This window comes from Pseudopipra pipra, chromosome 4 (assembly GCF_036250125.1).
Source record: "Pseudopipra pipra isolate bDixPip1 chromosome 4, bDixPip1.hap1, whole genome shotgun sequence".
NCBI lineage: Eukaryota > Metazoa > Chordata > Aves > Passeriformes > Pipridae > Pseudopipra > Pseudopipra pipra.
The window spans coordinates 16266877-16281337 of NC_087552.1; the positions used below are offsets into that span (position 1 = coordinate 16266877).

The window sequence follows — 14461 nt, forward strand, 5'->3', positions numbered from 1 at the left end:
TTTCCTGTTGGTCTGCTGCCATTGTAAACAGTTCACACTAAGTAAAAGTGTGAAGATGAAAGGGGTCTAGAAAAAAGGAAATAGGAGTTCTAGGTCTACAAGTCTCACCACAATATTGCTGTACTAATTCCCTTTTTTAAAGTAAAGATAAGATGCCCTTTCTTCCTCCTTTCTTCTTTCTGGTCTGCTTTAAAGTTAACCATTTTGGGTACTAAACATAATTTTTATACATGCTTATATATATAAATATAAAAATATAAATATAAACATAATAATGTTTTTTCAATCTAGTTGAAGATGTCCCTGCTCATTGCAGACGGAGTTGGACTGGATGACCTTTAAAGATCCCTTCTAATCTAAACTGTTCTATGATTTTATGATATGTTTGCATATCACTTCTTACAACTCTTTACTCTCAGATAGAGCCAGCATACTTGTGCAACAGCAATAAGGCAACAAGAAGTCACCTGGCACCTTCCAAAAGTTATTTTTTTGAATTGCACAAAGAGATGGGTCTAGATTAATCAAGATTAATGTGCTATGGTGATATCTCCATCATCAAATAGCCTTTCCCCATACTTTTTTTTTTGACAATCAGAGATGTACACAACCTCAAAAAAAAAAATCCTATTTATTTTCAGTACATAACAGCACCTAGACTGACACATGGCCAGCTAGATGCAATTTGGGAGCTAGAAAATTCTATAGTTATGCATAACCTCTTCTTGCAACTGTTCCTAGCTCTCAGTTAAGAAATGTCCAATAATTTGGTGTGAAACATCCTAATCCACAACAGAACTGAAGATCAGCAGGACAGCAATAGGTCACACAGTACTTCCCAGTAATAGAGACACAAAGATAAAACAGCCAAGCAGTCTGTTCTAAAAGGAATCTTTAAGACAATAGGGGGGTTTTGTTTGTATGTTCTGTTTTACTGATGTGGTTGTTTGTTGGTTTGTTTCCTAATAGACAAAGAATTGTACTCCAGAAAATGTGATTTAAGTTTCCCCTTTTTTACTGTTAAACACCATAGGTAGCAAATACATTCCTTAAATTAAGAAAAGCAATGAAAAAGATAGAAACAAATAGACAATGTAATAGGATACAAACACACAATTAGCAAAAAAAACCAAACAAACATAAAATGCATTTGGAAATGTGGAAATTCTTTCCACATTTTCTCATTGCTTACAACAATACCAAAATTTTCCTCCTGCAAATATTAACCAACAAAGGTATAAAACTTCTATTTCTAAAACAACAAAAATTCTCCACGTTCTCGAATTACCCACAAGATGGCAGAATAACCTGTCCAAACCAAATATCAGCACAACCAGTCTTTTCCTAACTACAAACACAACTCTCAGAAGATGGTATTTACTGACATCCCGACAAAACCCTCATCTTTCAGCAGCTGGCTGAGCAGTATTTAACAAGCTGTAATAATTAGTTTTACAGGCTACCAATTGGCAGCCAGACTGAAGAAGGTCATCTGGGGTTGACTCTTCTGTGAATGCACTGGCCCACAAATCTTCTAGAAAAAAATATTATAGGTTCATCTCTGGTGCAAAGGGCTGCTAAATTGGTTGGGTTATCCCCTACAGCCAGCTGGATATTTACCCAAGACCCACTAAACAGCTTAAATCAAACTGGTGACAAATTGTTACAATCAAATACCATTCTGTGTATTCCTATGCAGTAAAATAAAGGCATGACTGTGCACATGTTACAATGTGTGTGCTACTTTGATAGAAGTATTGCAGTGAACAATAGTCGTGAATACAAACCAGCATGTGCTGTCAACTATAGCATAAACTCCTCACACCCCCTCAGTTTTCATTCACCTTGCTGCTGTTGCTCTTGCTATCAAGATTAAATATATACAGGATACCCTCAAGAGGGTATATTTTCATTTAGCTGCACATATTTTCACTGTCCAGATTAAATCATGTGTTTAGACAAAGGAGCAAGACATGGAGAGTATTTCTGCTATTGTGAAACTATCACCACTCTGCTGCTCTTTCATTACCTACCCAGGTATCTTCAACCTAATGCAAAGTTGGTGCCACCTTTTTTTCCACAAATATAAAAGTCTTCCAGGGGGAGGGAGGATAAAATAAATCCAGTATCAAACAAGTAAGAGAACAAGTAAGATCAAGATTTATGACCTTTTAGCTGCAAAAGTTTTCACATAAGAAATACTTTACAAACTAAATATTAACCCTCCCTCTATTCTCCTTGTTTAATCCACAGCATTTCCTTGCAAGAGATGTTCCCAGGCAAAAATACACTGACCTAAAATTTCAGAGGTTACTAAGTCTCTGAGAATTTCATGCTCTACAATGAATGAGCAGCAGAGTGGCAAAAGTTCCACCAAGTTCACAGCAAAGTGCTTTTCTTGCCATTTAGAATAAAAGTGTCAGGGGGAAACACAAGTGTCCAATTAAAAAAATTAAATAAAAAAAAACAAACTAGAGGTATTTTCATAGTATGATAAGAGCAGACTCTTATGACTAATTTGCCAGTAAAGGATCAGACAAGAGAACAGATGGAATATCTGTGGAAATATGGAGCTTTGCACATCAATCAAGTATATACCATCCCAGCTGGTGTAAACCCAGCTCTTATTGGACCATAAGCCTGTATATTAATGGCTGAAAAACTGAAATAGGACAGTTACTGCACTTGGATTTGAACTTTGAATGAACTAGCATGCTTATACGCCTTTTTCCCCCTGCATGTCTTGCTAAATTTGAATCCCTCTTATACAAAAATAGAAGTGCAACCTAGCACAATTTAAACTACTTTGACATATGTCCTTGTTAAGCAGATTAATAGCCTAATTCCCTGTTATCTGCTCTGGCTAACTACTAGTTTCCAGGTGTTACAGTTTTCTGTTCTGTAAAGTAGAACACACCCCGAAACTATATGTATGTGTGTATATGTAGCTATATAAAAACTTCCTCTTTTTATAAAGACCTGTAAGAACTATTATATTTCCTAAGAGGTCTCTACTAGAAAGAAGTAGAAGTTCCTAGAAAGAATTTTTCCATAGATTTTTTTCACCATTAAAATTGACCACTGACTTGTCCACAATAGCCTATGTGTAGTGACTTTTAGATCACTGAGGGAAAAAGATGTAGAACACCTGTGTGTAAGTAACTGAGTAGCAGTGAATGACTGACTCCAGTCATTTAGGGGTTCTTTCTGTGTATGGCAGGAGAAGAATTTAGGATTGAAAAATGCTCTCATTTTGGTAAAAAATAAAGAAAAAAATTATGAAACGTTTAATGGTAAGGAAAAAAAACCCTTCCCAGGACATTTCATTGCAACTCTTGTGTTTGTCAGTAGTATTTTGGTTCCCGTTCTGCAAACACATGGGTCAGGTTTTAAGTCAGTGAATTACCATTTGCAGGCACAACCATTCAAGAGAAGAACTTGGGACTGTAACCTCTGTGGGTTTAGGACCAAAAGTTCCTTTTAGCATACATGTGGCACTTGGTCCATTGTCTTTATGGTAAGAAACAAGGAAGAGGTAAAACTGAGTACTTGGAGAACGGTTTGCTTCTCCTTACTTCCACAGAACCAAAGACTCATATTGCATTTAAAATCTCCCATCTCTGAGATTTGAGGAAGTTCATCATAAAAGCGGGATTCAGACTCCTGAAGTTCTCTGAGAAGGCTTGATTTCTAATTAAAACCTTGCATCTGACTTTCCTACAAGAAAAAAAAAAAGAAGTATCAAGACTATTACTTCTGTTCCAAACTCAGGCTCAGCAAATATATTGAAAACTCTGGAACAGCCCAAGGTTACTTTGTGCCTATAGCCATAGTCGCTCTTTTGTCAGCAGTTAGCTTCTGTGCCCCTTCATCTCCTCTGCCTCTCAGCTAGATGTATAACTAAGAATTATTCCAAATTGAGTCACAACTGACCTTGAAATTATTTTGCTTAAGGTTCTGCCTTCTCAAGAATAATACTTGGCTGCACTCGATAATCTCTATGCAAATACTTTAATTCTATCTTATTTCCAGCTCTTTACAAAGCAGTACAGACCACTACCCCTTCTGGAAGAAACATTACTGGTTTTGCAGTAAATTTTTCACTTTCTAGTCCATACACGCTACCCTGACCTGAGAAACTCACCGGATTCCCTCCACTTACCTCTCATGGTTTCTTTATTTATTGACAAATCAGATTCTTTTCCTCTTTCCAGACCTGTCAGGATGAGTGGCCCTAAAGGAAACAGTAAAATAAGAAATCATAAGGTAGCAATATTCTCAATCGAAGTCATCTGTAGAAAAGAAATGTGATATTCACAACGTTACTGCCAATAATTAAGCCCCAAAGCTGCATTTCATTATTTTATTAAGGCCAAAACTTCAGTCTGGCAAAGTTCCAACACAACTTCGACCATGGTGTCTGTAGTAGTTGAGAGACATCATTCTGCTGCTAATGTAAATGGTTTTGCTGGCAGCAAGCAATCAAATGTATAGATTTCTTGTCAAAGACACAAGGAGTAGCAAAACATGCAAACTAAAGTATGACTGCTAGAGAGAGAACATGAGAAGATTAAAGATTTTCACAAAACTTTATCTGATTTCCTTTTAAAAATAAAAGCAACGTTCTCATCAAATGAAAGCCAAGTGACTGCTTTCTTGTTTCTGTACAGGAGCCAACCCTATTGACTGAACATTATCTTGTACTGTGCTGAGGAACAGACAAAATAACTTTGCTAAAGTTAACTAAAACCTTTGCTTTTAATTAGGTACAAAACAGCAGCACCCCATTCTCCAGTAAATCTGACAACACACACACACAGATATTCACACCATTTTTACTCAAGCAGTCACACAAACCTAGAAGGCCAGGATTGGGTTGGATCTCTCAGCTCCAAAACAACACTTACCTTTAGATGCAAAAATTCTCTAAAAAAAGTTACTAGGGTGCTAAGTCTCTAGTGATGGGCACAGAGCATATATTAGCACAAAAAGAGTGCAAACACCCTAAGGGGATACAACTCTATATTCCTCAGTAGCTGGCTAGGTGACAGATATATATATATATCTATAAAATTCTCATTGGCAATTTCTGCAAGCCTTCTTGATCATCTTCATCACTATATTAATACAGCACAAAACAAGGCTCAGACACTTTATGAAGTCTATTACTGGGAATGTCACCATGGTCCAGGACTTCCACAGCCAAGTAGCCACAAGGGTAAAGGCCACACACAGGCTTCGAAAGCAAGACATGCATCCACAGACATGACCATGCTCACCCTGGACATATCAACACAGATCAGAAGTAATGGCTTGCTTACTTTTTAATAATTAAAATTTATTATGTTTTAAAAGAATATAGGTTACATTCAGCAATTGTTTATTCAGAAGGAGTCTCCCTGCACCATTTTTTAATTAATTACTGTCTTCAGTTAAAGAAGAAGGTTTAAGGCTACATTTGTTTTTCTTCCAGCTTAGCCAAAACTTCAGATCAACAGTTCATTCCCCCCTTTCTTCTCCTTTATTGTTTTCAAGTGATGAGTTTCTAGTCCACCTTGGAGTAGAAATTAATCCTTAAATACATGACTTTACACTTCTACTTCTACATGTCATTCTACTTGTCCAATCTTCAAGGTATTTCTGTAAAGCATCATCATTCTCTGCTGCATTAATTATGCTTTTCAAAATCCTCAAGGGAACTACAAGATTCTTACAGAAAGTAAACCTAAGAAATAAAATTCCTATTTCTTCTAGGTATTAAAATTCACAAATTCAATGTAAAGTCAGGAGGTATTTTACACATAATATTTTTCTTTTAGGCAGTTTCTTGTTACACCTCTACCTCCCACAAGCAACAATCATCTATTTTACTCTCTGTATCACAAGGCTAGTAAATCTGCTACTTTCGTCTTGCTAATATGCCACCCTGATCTCAATTTTGATTAACAGAAATAATTACTTAAGTAATTTTTCTTAGAGCAAAATTGTTTTTAAATGGTACTAAATATATTGTTACCTTTTTGGACGTGAAAGTGATTTGTGAGTTCAAAAGTTTATCCTTCTTGTAACACCTATACTAACTACTCTGATGTAATATAGTACCTCACCTTTTTTTTCATCTTGGTAATATTATCAAAAGATGTAATTTGTAGACTCTCCCTTTTTTTACAAAAAATCATTCCTTGGATGAAAATGTCCCTGAAGCCAGTGATGTCAATTGTGACACTGGAAGAAAGTAAGAGAGAGGATTATTACTCATTTTATTCTCTGCAGTGGCTCTTTTCCATGCTTTTCCATAGGCCTAAAAAGTTGATGCTCGCAGCATAAAGCTACACTGTACAATGCTTTGTTCTCCAAGCAAGCTAAATATGCTATCCTAACTTCCTGCCCTATCCCATTTTTGGAGGTGAGGGTTATTATTCAACCAAGAACTTTTCCCAGATCAAGTTTGCACAGATACTTGTCATCATCATGGCTGGGCTTCGCGAACAAAGATTTGGGAAGGGCTCTACCCACGTCTGTTACAAGCAATGTTGGTGGCTAAAAAGGCCAATACGAGACAGACCTGTCCGGCTGCAAAAGGCACAGCAGAAAGACTCCTTAGGTGGTATATTCTGCAAGGCCACATATTTCTGCGTTGTCTTTTCTCCTCAAGAGTGATCCTGCGTGCGTTCTCAAAGGCATCAGCAGCGTTATAGATGGTGAGTCGCCAGGTCTCCCGATTGGAGGCCAGAGTAGACCAGTTATGATGATCAATACGGCCAAGGCTGAGATGTTGTTTCAGGGAGTCCTTGTATCTTCTCTTCGAGGCTCCTCTCTTGCGGCAGCCAGTGGCAAGTTCACCATAAAGCAAGATCTTAGGGAGGCGGTGGTCCTTCATCCTTGAGACGTGCCCTGCCCATCGCAGCTGTGTTCTCAGTAACATGGCCTCAATACTTGTGACTGCTGCTTGTTCTAGAACAGATGTATTGGTCACATAATCTGACCAGTGAATGTTTAGGATTGTATGGAGGCAGCGTTGATGGAAGCGTTCTAGGAGTACAGATACTTGTACCAGCACAAATAAGGGCAGCGGCCCCAGGGGGGTGAGAAGAAACATGTAGGAATAGGAGTGTAGATGAGAGAATTCTATGTAGTTGGCTTTGGTTCCTTAACCATCATATTATAAAATTCTATTTTTTCAGAAATTACTTGAGCAGTTCATTTGTTTCAAAATATGTACTGTTTCATTGTTGTTTTTATCTCTAGTTTCCATATTTTGTCAGGTATGGAGCAGCAGTGAACTTTAGACATCTTTGCTGAAGTAGCTGTCTCAGAAAGCACACTAAGCTTTCATTTTTTTAATTATATTGGTAATTCATTATAACTACTGGTAATTCAAATAACTCTTGGCAGTGATCTTTGAAAAACTTACTGTAATTTTCTCTTCATAAGTTATTTAACATGGGAAATAACATCATTCTTCAGGGTTTTTTTTAAGATCCTACATTTGACTAATCATACTTTTAAGTAAGACAACAGATTAAAAGATCCATTTAACCCTTGATCACAGATTGTTCAACCAGACTTACAGCAACTATCCAGACAGCCATTTCTATTGGAAATATAGAATTGTGATGTCTTGTATTGAAAGAGCAACAGATGGAATTAAAATTATTAATGATTATACAAAAATTATGATGGAGTACCAGCAAAAATGTAATAGATATGTTTTAAAAACCCCAATGACTTCTTTTTTAAATTATCTAGAAAAAAAAAATAGATGGGTAAAAGAGGCATTTATTTGTCTGTAAACCATGCCTTTTTCCTCTTCAAATTATTTTTTGTTTAATCTATTTTTATTCAGTTACAGTGGTATTGGATAGTTGGAATTTGCCATATGCAAAGCCTAAATGAGTCATACAAGTCAACGTAGCCATCTTGAATTGTTGGCAAAAAAGCAAAATTCACAACTAGCTTGCAATGTAGATTCATTAGCAAACACATACAATTTGTAGGCCTTCTAATGCCTCTTCTTCTTTAGGCTTTCAGCTGTGTAGCTTTTAAGATTTGATTTGGAAACTTCTGTTTCACTTTCTGTAACACCTGGAGAATTTGATGAGAAAGGAACATGAATACCTTTATATAATCCACAGTAAAGGCATTGGGAGTTGGGCATTTATTTATATCATAGACATTCATACTCAATTTATTTGATGGGACATTTCTGATCCAATATGAGTGGGTGATCCATTAGGAACTGATTTTTACTGGAGTGCAGAAAGACTAAAGCATGTCCCCAAGTGTCACATCTACACATCTTTTAAATACCTCCAGGAATGGTGATTCCACCATTTCCCTGGCACCCTGTTCCAATGCTTGACCACTCTTTTGGTGAAGAATTTTTTCTTAATATTCAATCTAAACCTTTCCTGGTGCAACTGCAACTTGAGGCCATTTCTTCTTGTCCTATCACATGGGAAGAAGGGACTGACCCCCATCTTGCTACAACCTCCTTTCAGGCTGTTGTAGAGAGCAATAATGTCCCTCCTGAGCCTCCTTTTCTCCAGGCTAAACACCCCCAGCTCCCTCAGCTGCTCCTCATCACACTTGTGCTCCAGTCCCTTCCCCAGCTCTGTTGCCCTTCTCCGGACATGCTCCAGCACCTCAACGTCTTTCCTGTAGTGAGGGGCCCAAAGTGAACACAGGATTTGAGGTGTGGGCTCACCAGTGTCAAGTACAGGGGAACAATCAATGTCTTGGTTCTGCTGGCCATATTATTTCTCATATAAGCCAGGATACCATTGGCCTTCCTGGCCACCTGGGTACACTGCCACCTCACTGAGGACTGAAGATCCTTCCTATGCCACCTATGCTGAAATATTTCTCTGCTACTTGGTTGAGTTGCTTAAACTTTTGGTTTCCCATTTTATATATCTATAAAGTAGGGCACAGCATCTCACAGGGATGCTGAGATATTTTAATGTATGAATATTTTAAAAGCATTTTAACATTCAGGGTTGAAAACAAATCATTACAAATAAACATTTAGTTGTTTAAATACTCAAATTTGGTGGTTTTAGTGTGGCAAGTAAATATTTTGTTATTCCAATAATGTTTTTCATATAATAAATCTTGATTCAACAGACCCCATACTTATGGTGTTTTTTTTATTTCTTCAGCAACATTAGGCATTATCATTTTCAAGGTGAAATCGATGGGCTAAACACAAAGGTCAGATACATAATTGCTTTTCTAAAACCATCCAGTGTAAACTCTGATTCTGAACTGAATTTCACCTATCAATCCTATTAAATGTGCTAAGTGACTTGAATTTCACTGATTACAACCAGGAAGGTAGGGAGTTCAGGTAACAGAAGAAGAAAAGACACTGCATGTGATGGCAAAGTTTTCTTCCTTTCCTTTTAGAAATTTCTTACAGGTCTGGCTTGTTTCAAAGCAAAAAATCAACCAACAAACCAAACCACACAGGAGGCCTTATAGATGGAGGAAGAGATTTAAACAAAGAATTCATTATGCTTACCACAATACAGCAAAAAAACCCCCAAAGACAGGCGGGAGAACTGATTAATCAGATGGACATGAAAACTGGAAGCTCTATTCTTTTCAAATAGGAAATGTACTTTTATAGAATATCACAAGAATGAATGATAATCACATTTTTATGGTGTTTGGAGATTTATGTTAATAAGCAAGGTATCATTTATACATGTAACATTGCTTGCTGCTAAGTGAACTACTAATTTGTCAACTCTATTTTGGAAGAAGATAATGGGAATGCATAGCTCAGTTCCATACAGAACTGCATATTAATCACACTAAATTTCTAGTGTGTAACAACAAATGTCATCCAGCTGCATATGGGATTGTTTTGGGTTTTTATTCCTCATCTTTGAAAGTCTTTTCAATCCTCCCTGTTCGACTACAGACAACTCCCTAGGGGAAATAAGGCTGCAAGGAAAAGGGAAAGCATACACACAAATGGAAGCACCATGAACCAATCTTAATGGGGGCTTGCAGAGCTTATTAAAAATACACACAACATCTGAGGAGAACCAAAAAAGAAAGAGCACAAGTCGTAGGACCATGTTTGAGGTGTCACCAGGCATTTCCTTGGCGGTTACACCCGCAGATCTAACTGTAACCTCTCTGTAAACAGCCTCTTAATATAGAAGTAGTTTAGTTTTACAGGCCAGAAGTCAATTTCATGTTTATATGCTCCATAAAAACCAGTGGCTGTACAGACTTTGAAAACTCTCTGTAGTGGGAATTCCCCTTGATGAGGAGAGAGAATTTTCCTGGTAAAAGCTGAAGAATTCCCTTTTAGTTTTACCTTACCAGAGACTGCATAAAATTCCATTCCTTCTATCCCATCTCTAGCCAGAGAGTTCAGAAGTCAGACCAAGTCTTGCACATGACATATCCTACCACCCAGCAAAAAAACTTGAAACCAACAAAATGCTTACCCTGGCACTGAATTCTCCAACCTAAATGCAGTTATAAACACAGTTAGTATATTAAATTCACATATATATATACATATTTTACATTTTAGTCAGCAGGAGTCCTCTACACATAGTTGAGCACTATACTGTGGTCAGTAGGCAATAGTTAAGAGCTGGGAGCAGACAGAAGGTGTGTACAAGGGGGGGATTAAACTTCCATGAGCTTTTGTGGTCTGCTTCTGAGCAAATTGAAAAAGGTTAGTCCAAATAACCTTCAGCTGAGTTTTGAACTAAGTAATGGGACTTGTTCTACAAAGGCCCATGTAGTGTGGTACCATTTGGAAAAAAATACAGCCTCGTAGCTAAGACCAATGCACTTTGGAGCCAAGTTACACAAGTGAGTTGGAACTTTGTCTGTGTAACTTGGCCTGTAAACAGGATGAGAAACTGCATATCAAAACCAGTCTAGAAAGTTGATTCCTAGGCAAGACCTGCATATCTAATCTTAGTAGGTGTATTCGTTCCTTGACTGTAACAAAATCCTCCCCTCATTCTGTTCCTTTTCTTGATTTTACCACTGGAGGAGATAATCCAGCGCCATGGCTTACTACTTCTTTTTGCTTGTGAATGTTTCCAAGCATCGCAGAAGATGGCACTTAAATAAAAAGTGAAATTCACCAATGTTTTTCAGGTGTTGTGTTTAGGAATATTGTAGCTAGTTGTTCGATCTACTTTGTAAGAAGCTCAGTAATAATAGCGAGACAGTGCTTGATTTTATTGGTATTTCAAAACATAAAAAGTGAAAAATAATAAATCCCTCAGAAGTGTGGTAAAGAATATTGGGCAAAAGAGCAGAAACTGTGACCACCTGTAATGGCATAACAACTGGAACCTCCCAATGCAAGAGACCTAAAAAAAATGAAAACCTGTAGGTAGTTGTAAATGCCTTTTACGTAATCATTATGCCAAGAAAATATATTCTGTAATAATTGAATATAAGTAAAAAAAAATGAGACTGCATCCATTTCAATGCATTTGTTGGCAATTTCTACCAAACGTTAATTTGAGTTGAGCAACCTAGGGAGCACTGACAAGATCCCTGGGGAAGTCATGAACCGTGGGCTGCAGTACATTTGGGAGGTTTAGACTGTACGAATGGGGTTATTTGGTTTCTCGGAACGCATCAGTGGCATGCACAAATGCAAAAGGAAAATCACAGAATGACAGAATCACAGAATTGTTTGGGTTGGAAGAGACCTTAAAGATGATCTAGTTCCAACTCCTGTGTCACGGGCAGAGGCACCTTTCACTGGACCAGGCGGCTCAAAGCCTCATCCAGCCTGGCCTTGAATACTTCCAGGGATGGAGCAACCACAACTTCTCTGGGCAACCTGTTACAGTGCCTCACCACCCCTACAGTAAAAAATTTCGTCCTAATACTTGATCTACACCCAGTATCTTTCAGTTTGAAGCCATTATCCCGTGACCTATCATCACCCGCCCTTGTGAAACAGTGTCTGTGTTCGACAAATGACAGGGATGCGTAATTTTCGTCCCGGGGGATATATTTTAGGCAGAAGGCCATACAGAAAGAGCCCTAGGGGCATTTTTAGCGTTTTAACCCAGTGACTGAGCCCAAGTGAAGCCGGGAGAGAGCCGGCAGGCAGCTCCGCTGGTGCGCCTATGGGGGTGTCCATGGACCGCTCCCGCCAGAGCCGCCGCGAGAAGGACAGCGCTGCCCCTGCGGGAAAGCTGCTCCTCCAAATTCGTTCTCCTTCCCTGGAAGAACCCCCTTTTCGTTCCCGCTTCTCCCCCACAAGCCTCTCCCACCCCTCACCGCGCCCGATCCCGCCGCGGCCGCCGTGGACGGCACCGCCCCCGCGCCGGACGCTGAGCCGAGATGGCGCCGCCCCCGCGCCCGCCCGGCTCGGGGGCCCGGCGGGAGCCCCGCCCGCTCCAGCGCAGCTCCCGTTCCACCGCCAGCGGCCGGGCCGTGAGCGCGCTCTTCCCGCAGGATCCGCTGCGGCTGTTTCCCTTCCGAGGCGGGCGACAGCAGCGCCCTTGCCCGCCGAGGAGCCGGCGGGGCTGCGCCGCTCCCCGCGCCGACTGGCGGTCCCCGTGCCCCCGCGCCGGGACTGGAGCCAGGAGCAGCGCCGGAGCTGGCGGCATAGGCGCTCCGGCCCTGGCCACCGCTTCCCGGCGGAGCCAGCAGGGGAGAGGCTGCGGAGGGGACCCGAGCATTGTGCGAGCCTGCATGGGCACGGCGCGGGGGCGCGGCCGCGGGGTTCCCCCGAGCCTCTCGCTCCCCTCCCGGCATCGCCTGTAGTCGGGAGGCGCCGTGCCGGGGCACGAGGGATGCTTTTGTGCGCGGCGGCGGGCGCAGCAGCGGGTAGCGGCGGCTGCGGTTGCGGGGCAGGTTGCGGGCGCCGCGCTCACCCGCAGCCCTCCCGGCGAGCGGGGCCGGGCGCGATGCTGAATTAGGCGGCCGGAGCCTTTTCGAGCGCGGGGGGCAGGCGTAGCAGCCCGTAGCGGAGAGCCGGGAGGGGCGGGCAGGCAGCTCCTTCCCCATGGCGAGCAACCGGAGCATCGAGCTGGAGCACTTCGAGGAGCGGGACAAGCGGCAGCAGCGCTCCGGGCCGCGGCGCGGCGGCTCCGGGTCCGGCGGCGGCGCGGGGCCGAGGGGCAATGGGCTGGTGCCCAGCCCGGCGCACAGCGCACACTGCAGCCTCTACCGGACCCGCACCCTGCAGGCGCTCAGCTCGGAGAAGAAGGCGCGCAAAGCCCGCTTCTACCGCAACGGGGACAGGTACTTCAAGGGCTTGGTGTACGCCATCTCCCCCGACCGCTTCCGCTCCTTCGACGCCCTCCTGGTGGAGCTCACCCGCTCCCTGTCGGACAACGTGAACCTGCCCCAAGGGGTCCGCACCATCTACACCATCGATGGCAGCAAGAAGCTCACCAGCCTGGACGAGCTGGTGGAAGGTGAGGGGGCATGGCAAAGTCCGGCAAGAAGCGGCCGTGGGACATGGTGGTGGGGTGCAGGCGCTCCCTGGGGCGAGCTTTCCTGTCGCTGCCTGGATCAAAGCTGAGATGGTGCCTTGCTGAAAATTGGCAGCCACAGAGCCCTTGTGGGCAAGTGGCATGGGTTGCCCACTGCTTTGAGGGGCTGTAGGCCTCGTTTTCCCAGAGTGGACCATCCACTTCTCCAGTAACCCCGAGGGGTGCTGTCTGCATGTGCAGGGGTTGACTCCAGTGGTAATTAAGCAGCAGGTGCCCTTTTCATCTGCAAGAACTGTAGTAAAGTTCTTGGCTACCTTCCATTTGTAAGAGGGCCGTCCTGTAATTTAAGTCTCTAAGTGTCATTGTTGACTCTCAGTGGCGTAAGCTTTCAGAGAGAAAGCCCCAGTGCTGTGAAAAAGGTATTTACAACCTACCACATATTAAAACTAACAGGTGTAAAGTCCTATTTTCAAATGAGATCAGAGTCCGTGGTAATAAGAGGGAATTACCTACCTTGTCTGACTTTCCAAAAGCATGTTATAGAATCTGATGAATTTGAGAATTGTTCCTAAGTAGCTTTTGATAATGGGACTTAGCTGCTAAGGTTATGTAGACCTTGTAAATCTGATCAGAGCAGCACTTGACTGTCTCAAAATGGGGCCAGAAGTACTGCTTTCAGAATGAAGCATGAGCCATGAGCCCCTTGTTTGTAAGGAATGGTAATTCTTGGAATGAGGAGCAGAATTCCCCAATGTTTTCACATGCTGTCTTAAAATACAGTTTAAGCTCAGCATTACATGCTTTTCAAATGCATTGGTTATGTTGTGCACACTGTGAGGTTCACAATCAGTTTGCACTTGATGGTTGTCCTCAGGTATTTAATACATCAGCCACTACAGTCTTTGACCCAGTGACTCTGTATGCCAGGTGTAGCTGATTTGCATTAATAAAGAAGTAAGATTTGCAGACCTTCTAATGCATCCTGCTTATTGGGCTTTCAACTGTGTGTCCTTTAA

The 14461-nt window shown here is 41.7% G+C and overlaps 1 protein-coding gene and 1 long non-coding RNA gene across 9 annotated transcripts in view; one reads left to right on the top strand and one right to left on the bottom strand.

Annotated features, from left to right (window-relative positions):
• Nucleotides 1-997: 997 nt before the first annotated feature.
• On the bottom strand, nucleotides 998-6504 carry LOC135413827 (uncharacterized). The gene is made up of 3 exons (XR_010430412.1): nucleotides 6108-6504; nucleotides 4163-4234; nucleotides 998-3717 (listed from the first exon to the last, which is right to left on the bottom strand). It is a non-coding gene; the product is annotated as an uncharacterized LOC135413827 (long non-coding RNA).
• A 5993-nt stretch (nucleotides 6505-12497) lies between these two features.
• The window catches only part of DCLK2 (doublecortin like kinase 2), an 84547-nt gene continuing 82583 nt past the window's right edge, over nucleotides 12498-14461 (top strand). For 2 of the 8 annotated variants that reach the window (XR_010429969.1, XM_064651764.1), the window contains exon 1: nucleotides 12559-13427. Coding sequence is in view for 6 of the 8 variants with exons in the window: in XM_064651764.1 (XP_064507834.1) it covers nucleotides 13013-13427 (415 nt within the window). In the remaining 2 variants the exon portion in view is untranslated. Of the gene's footprint in view, nucleotides 13428-14461 lie in introns of all 8 variants that reach the window. The other 6 variants (XM_064651766.1, XM_064651765.1, XR_010429968.1 and 3 more) reach the window with 4 other exon arrangements.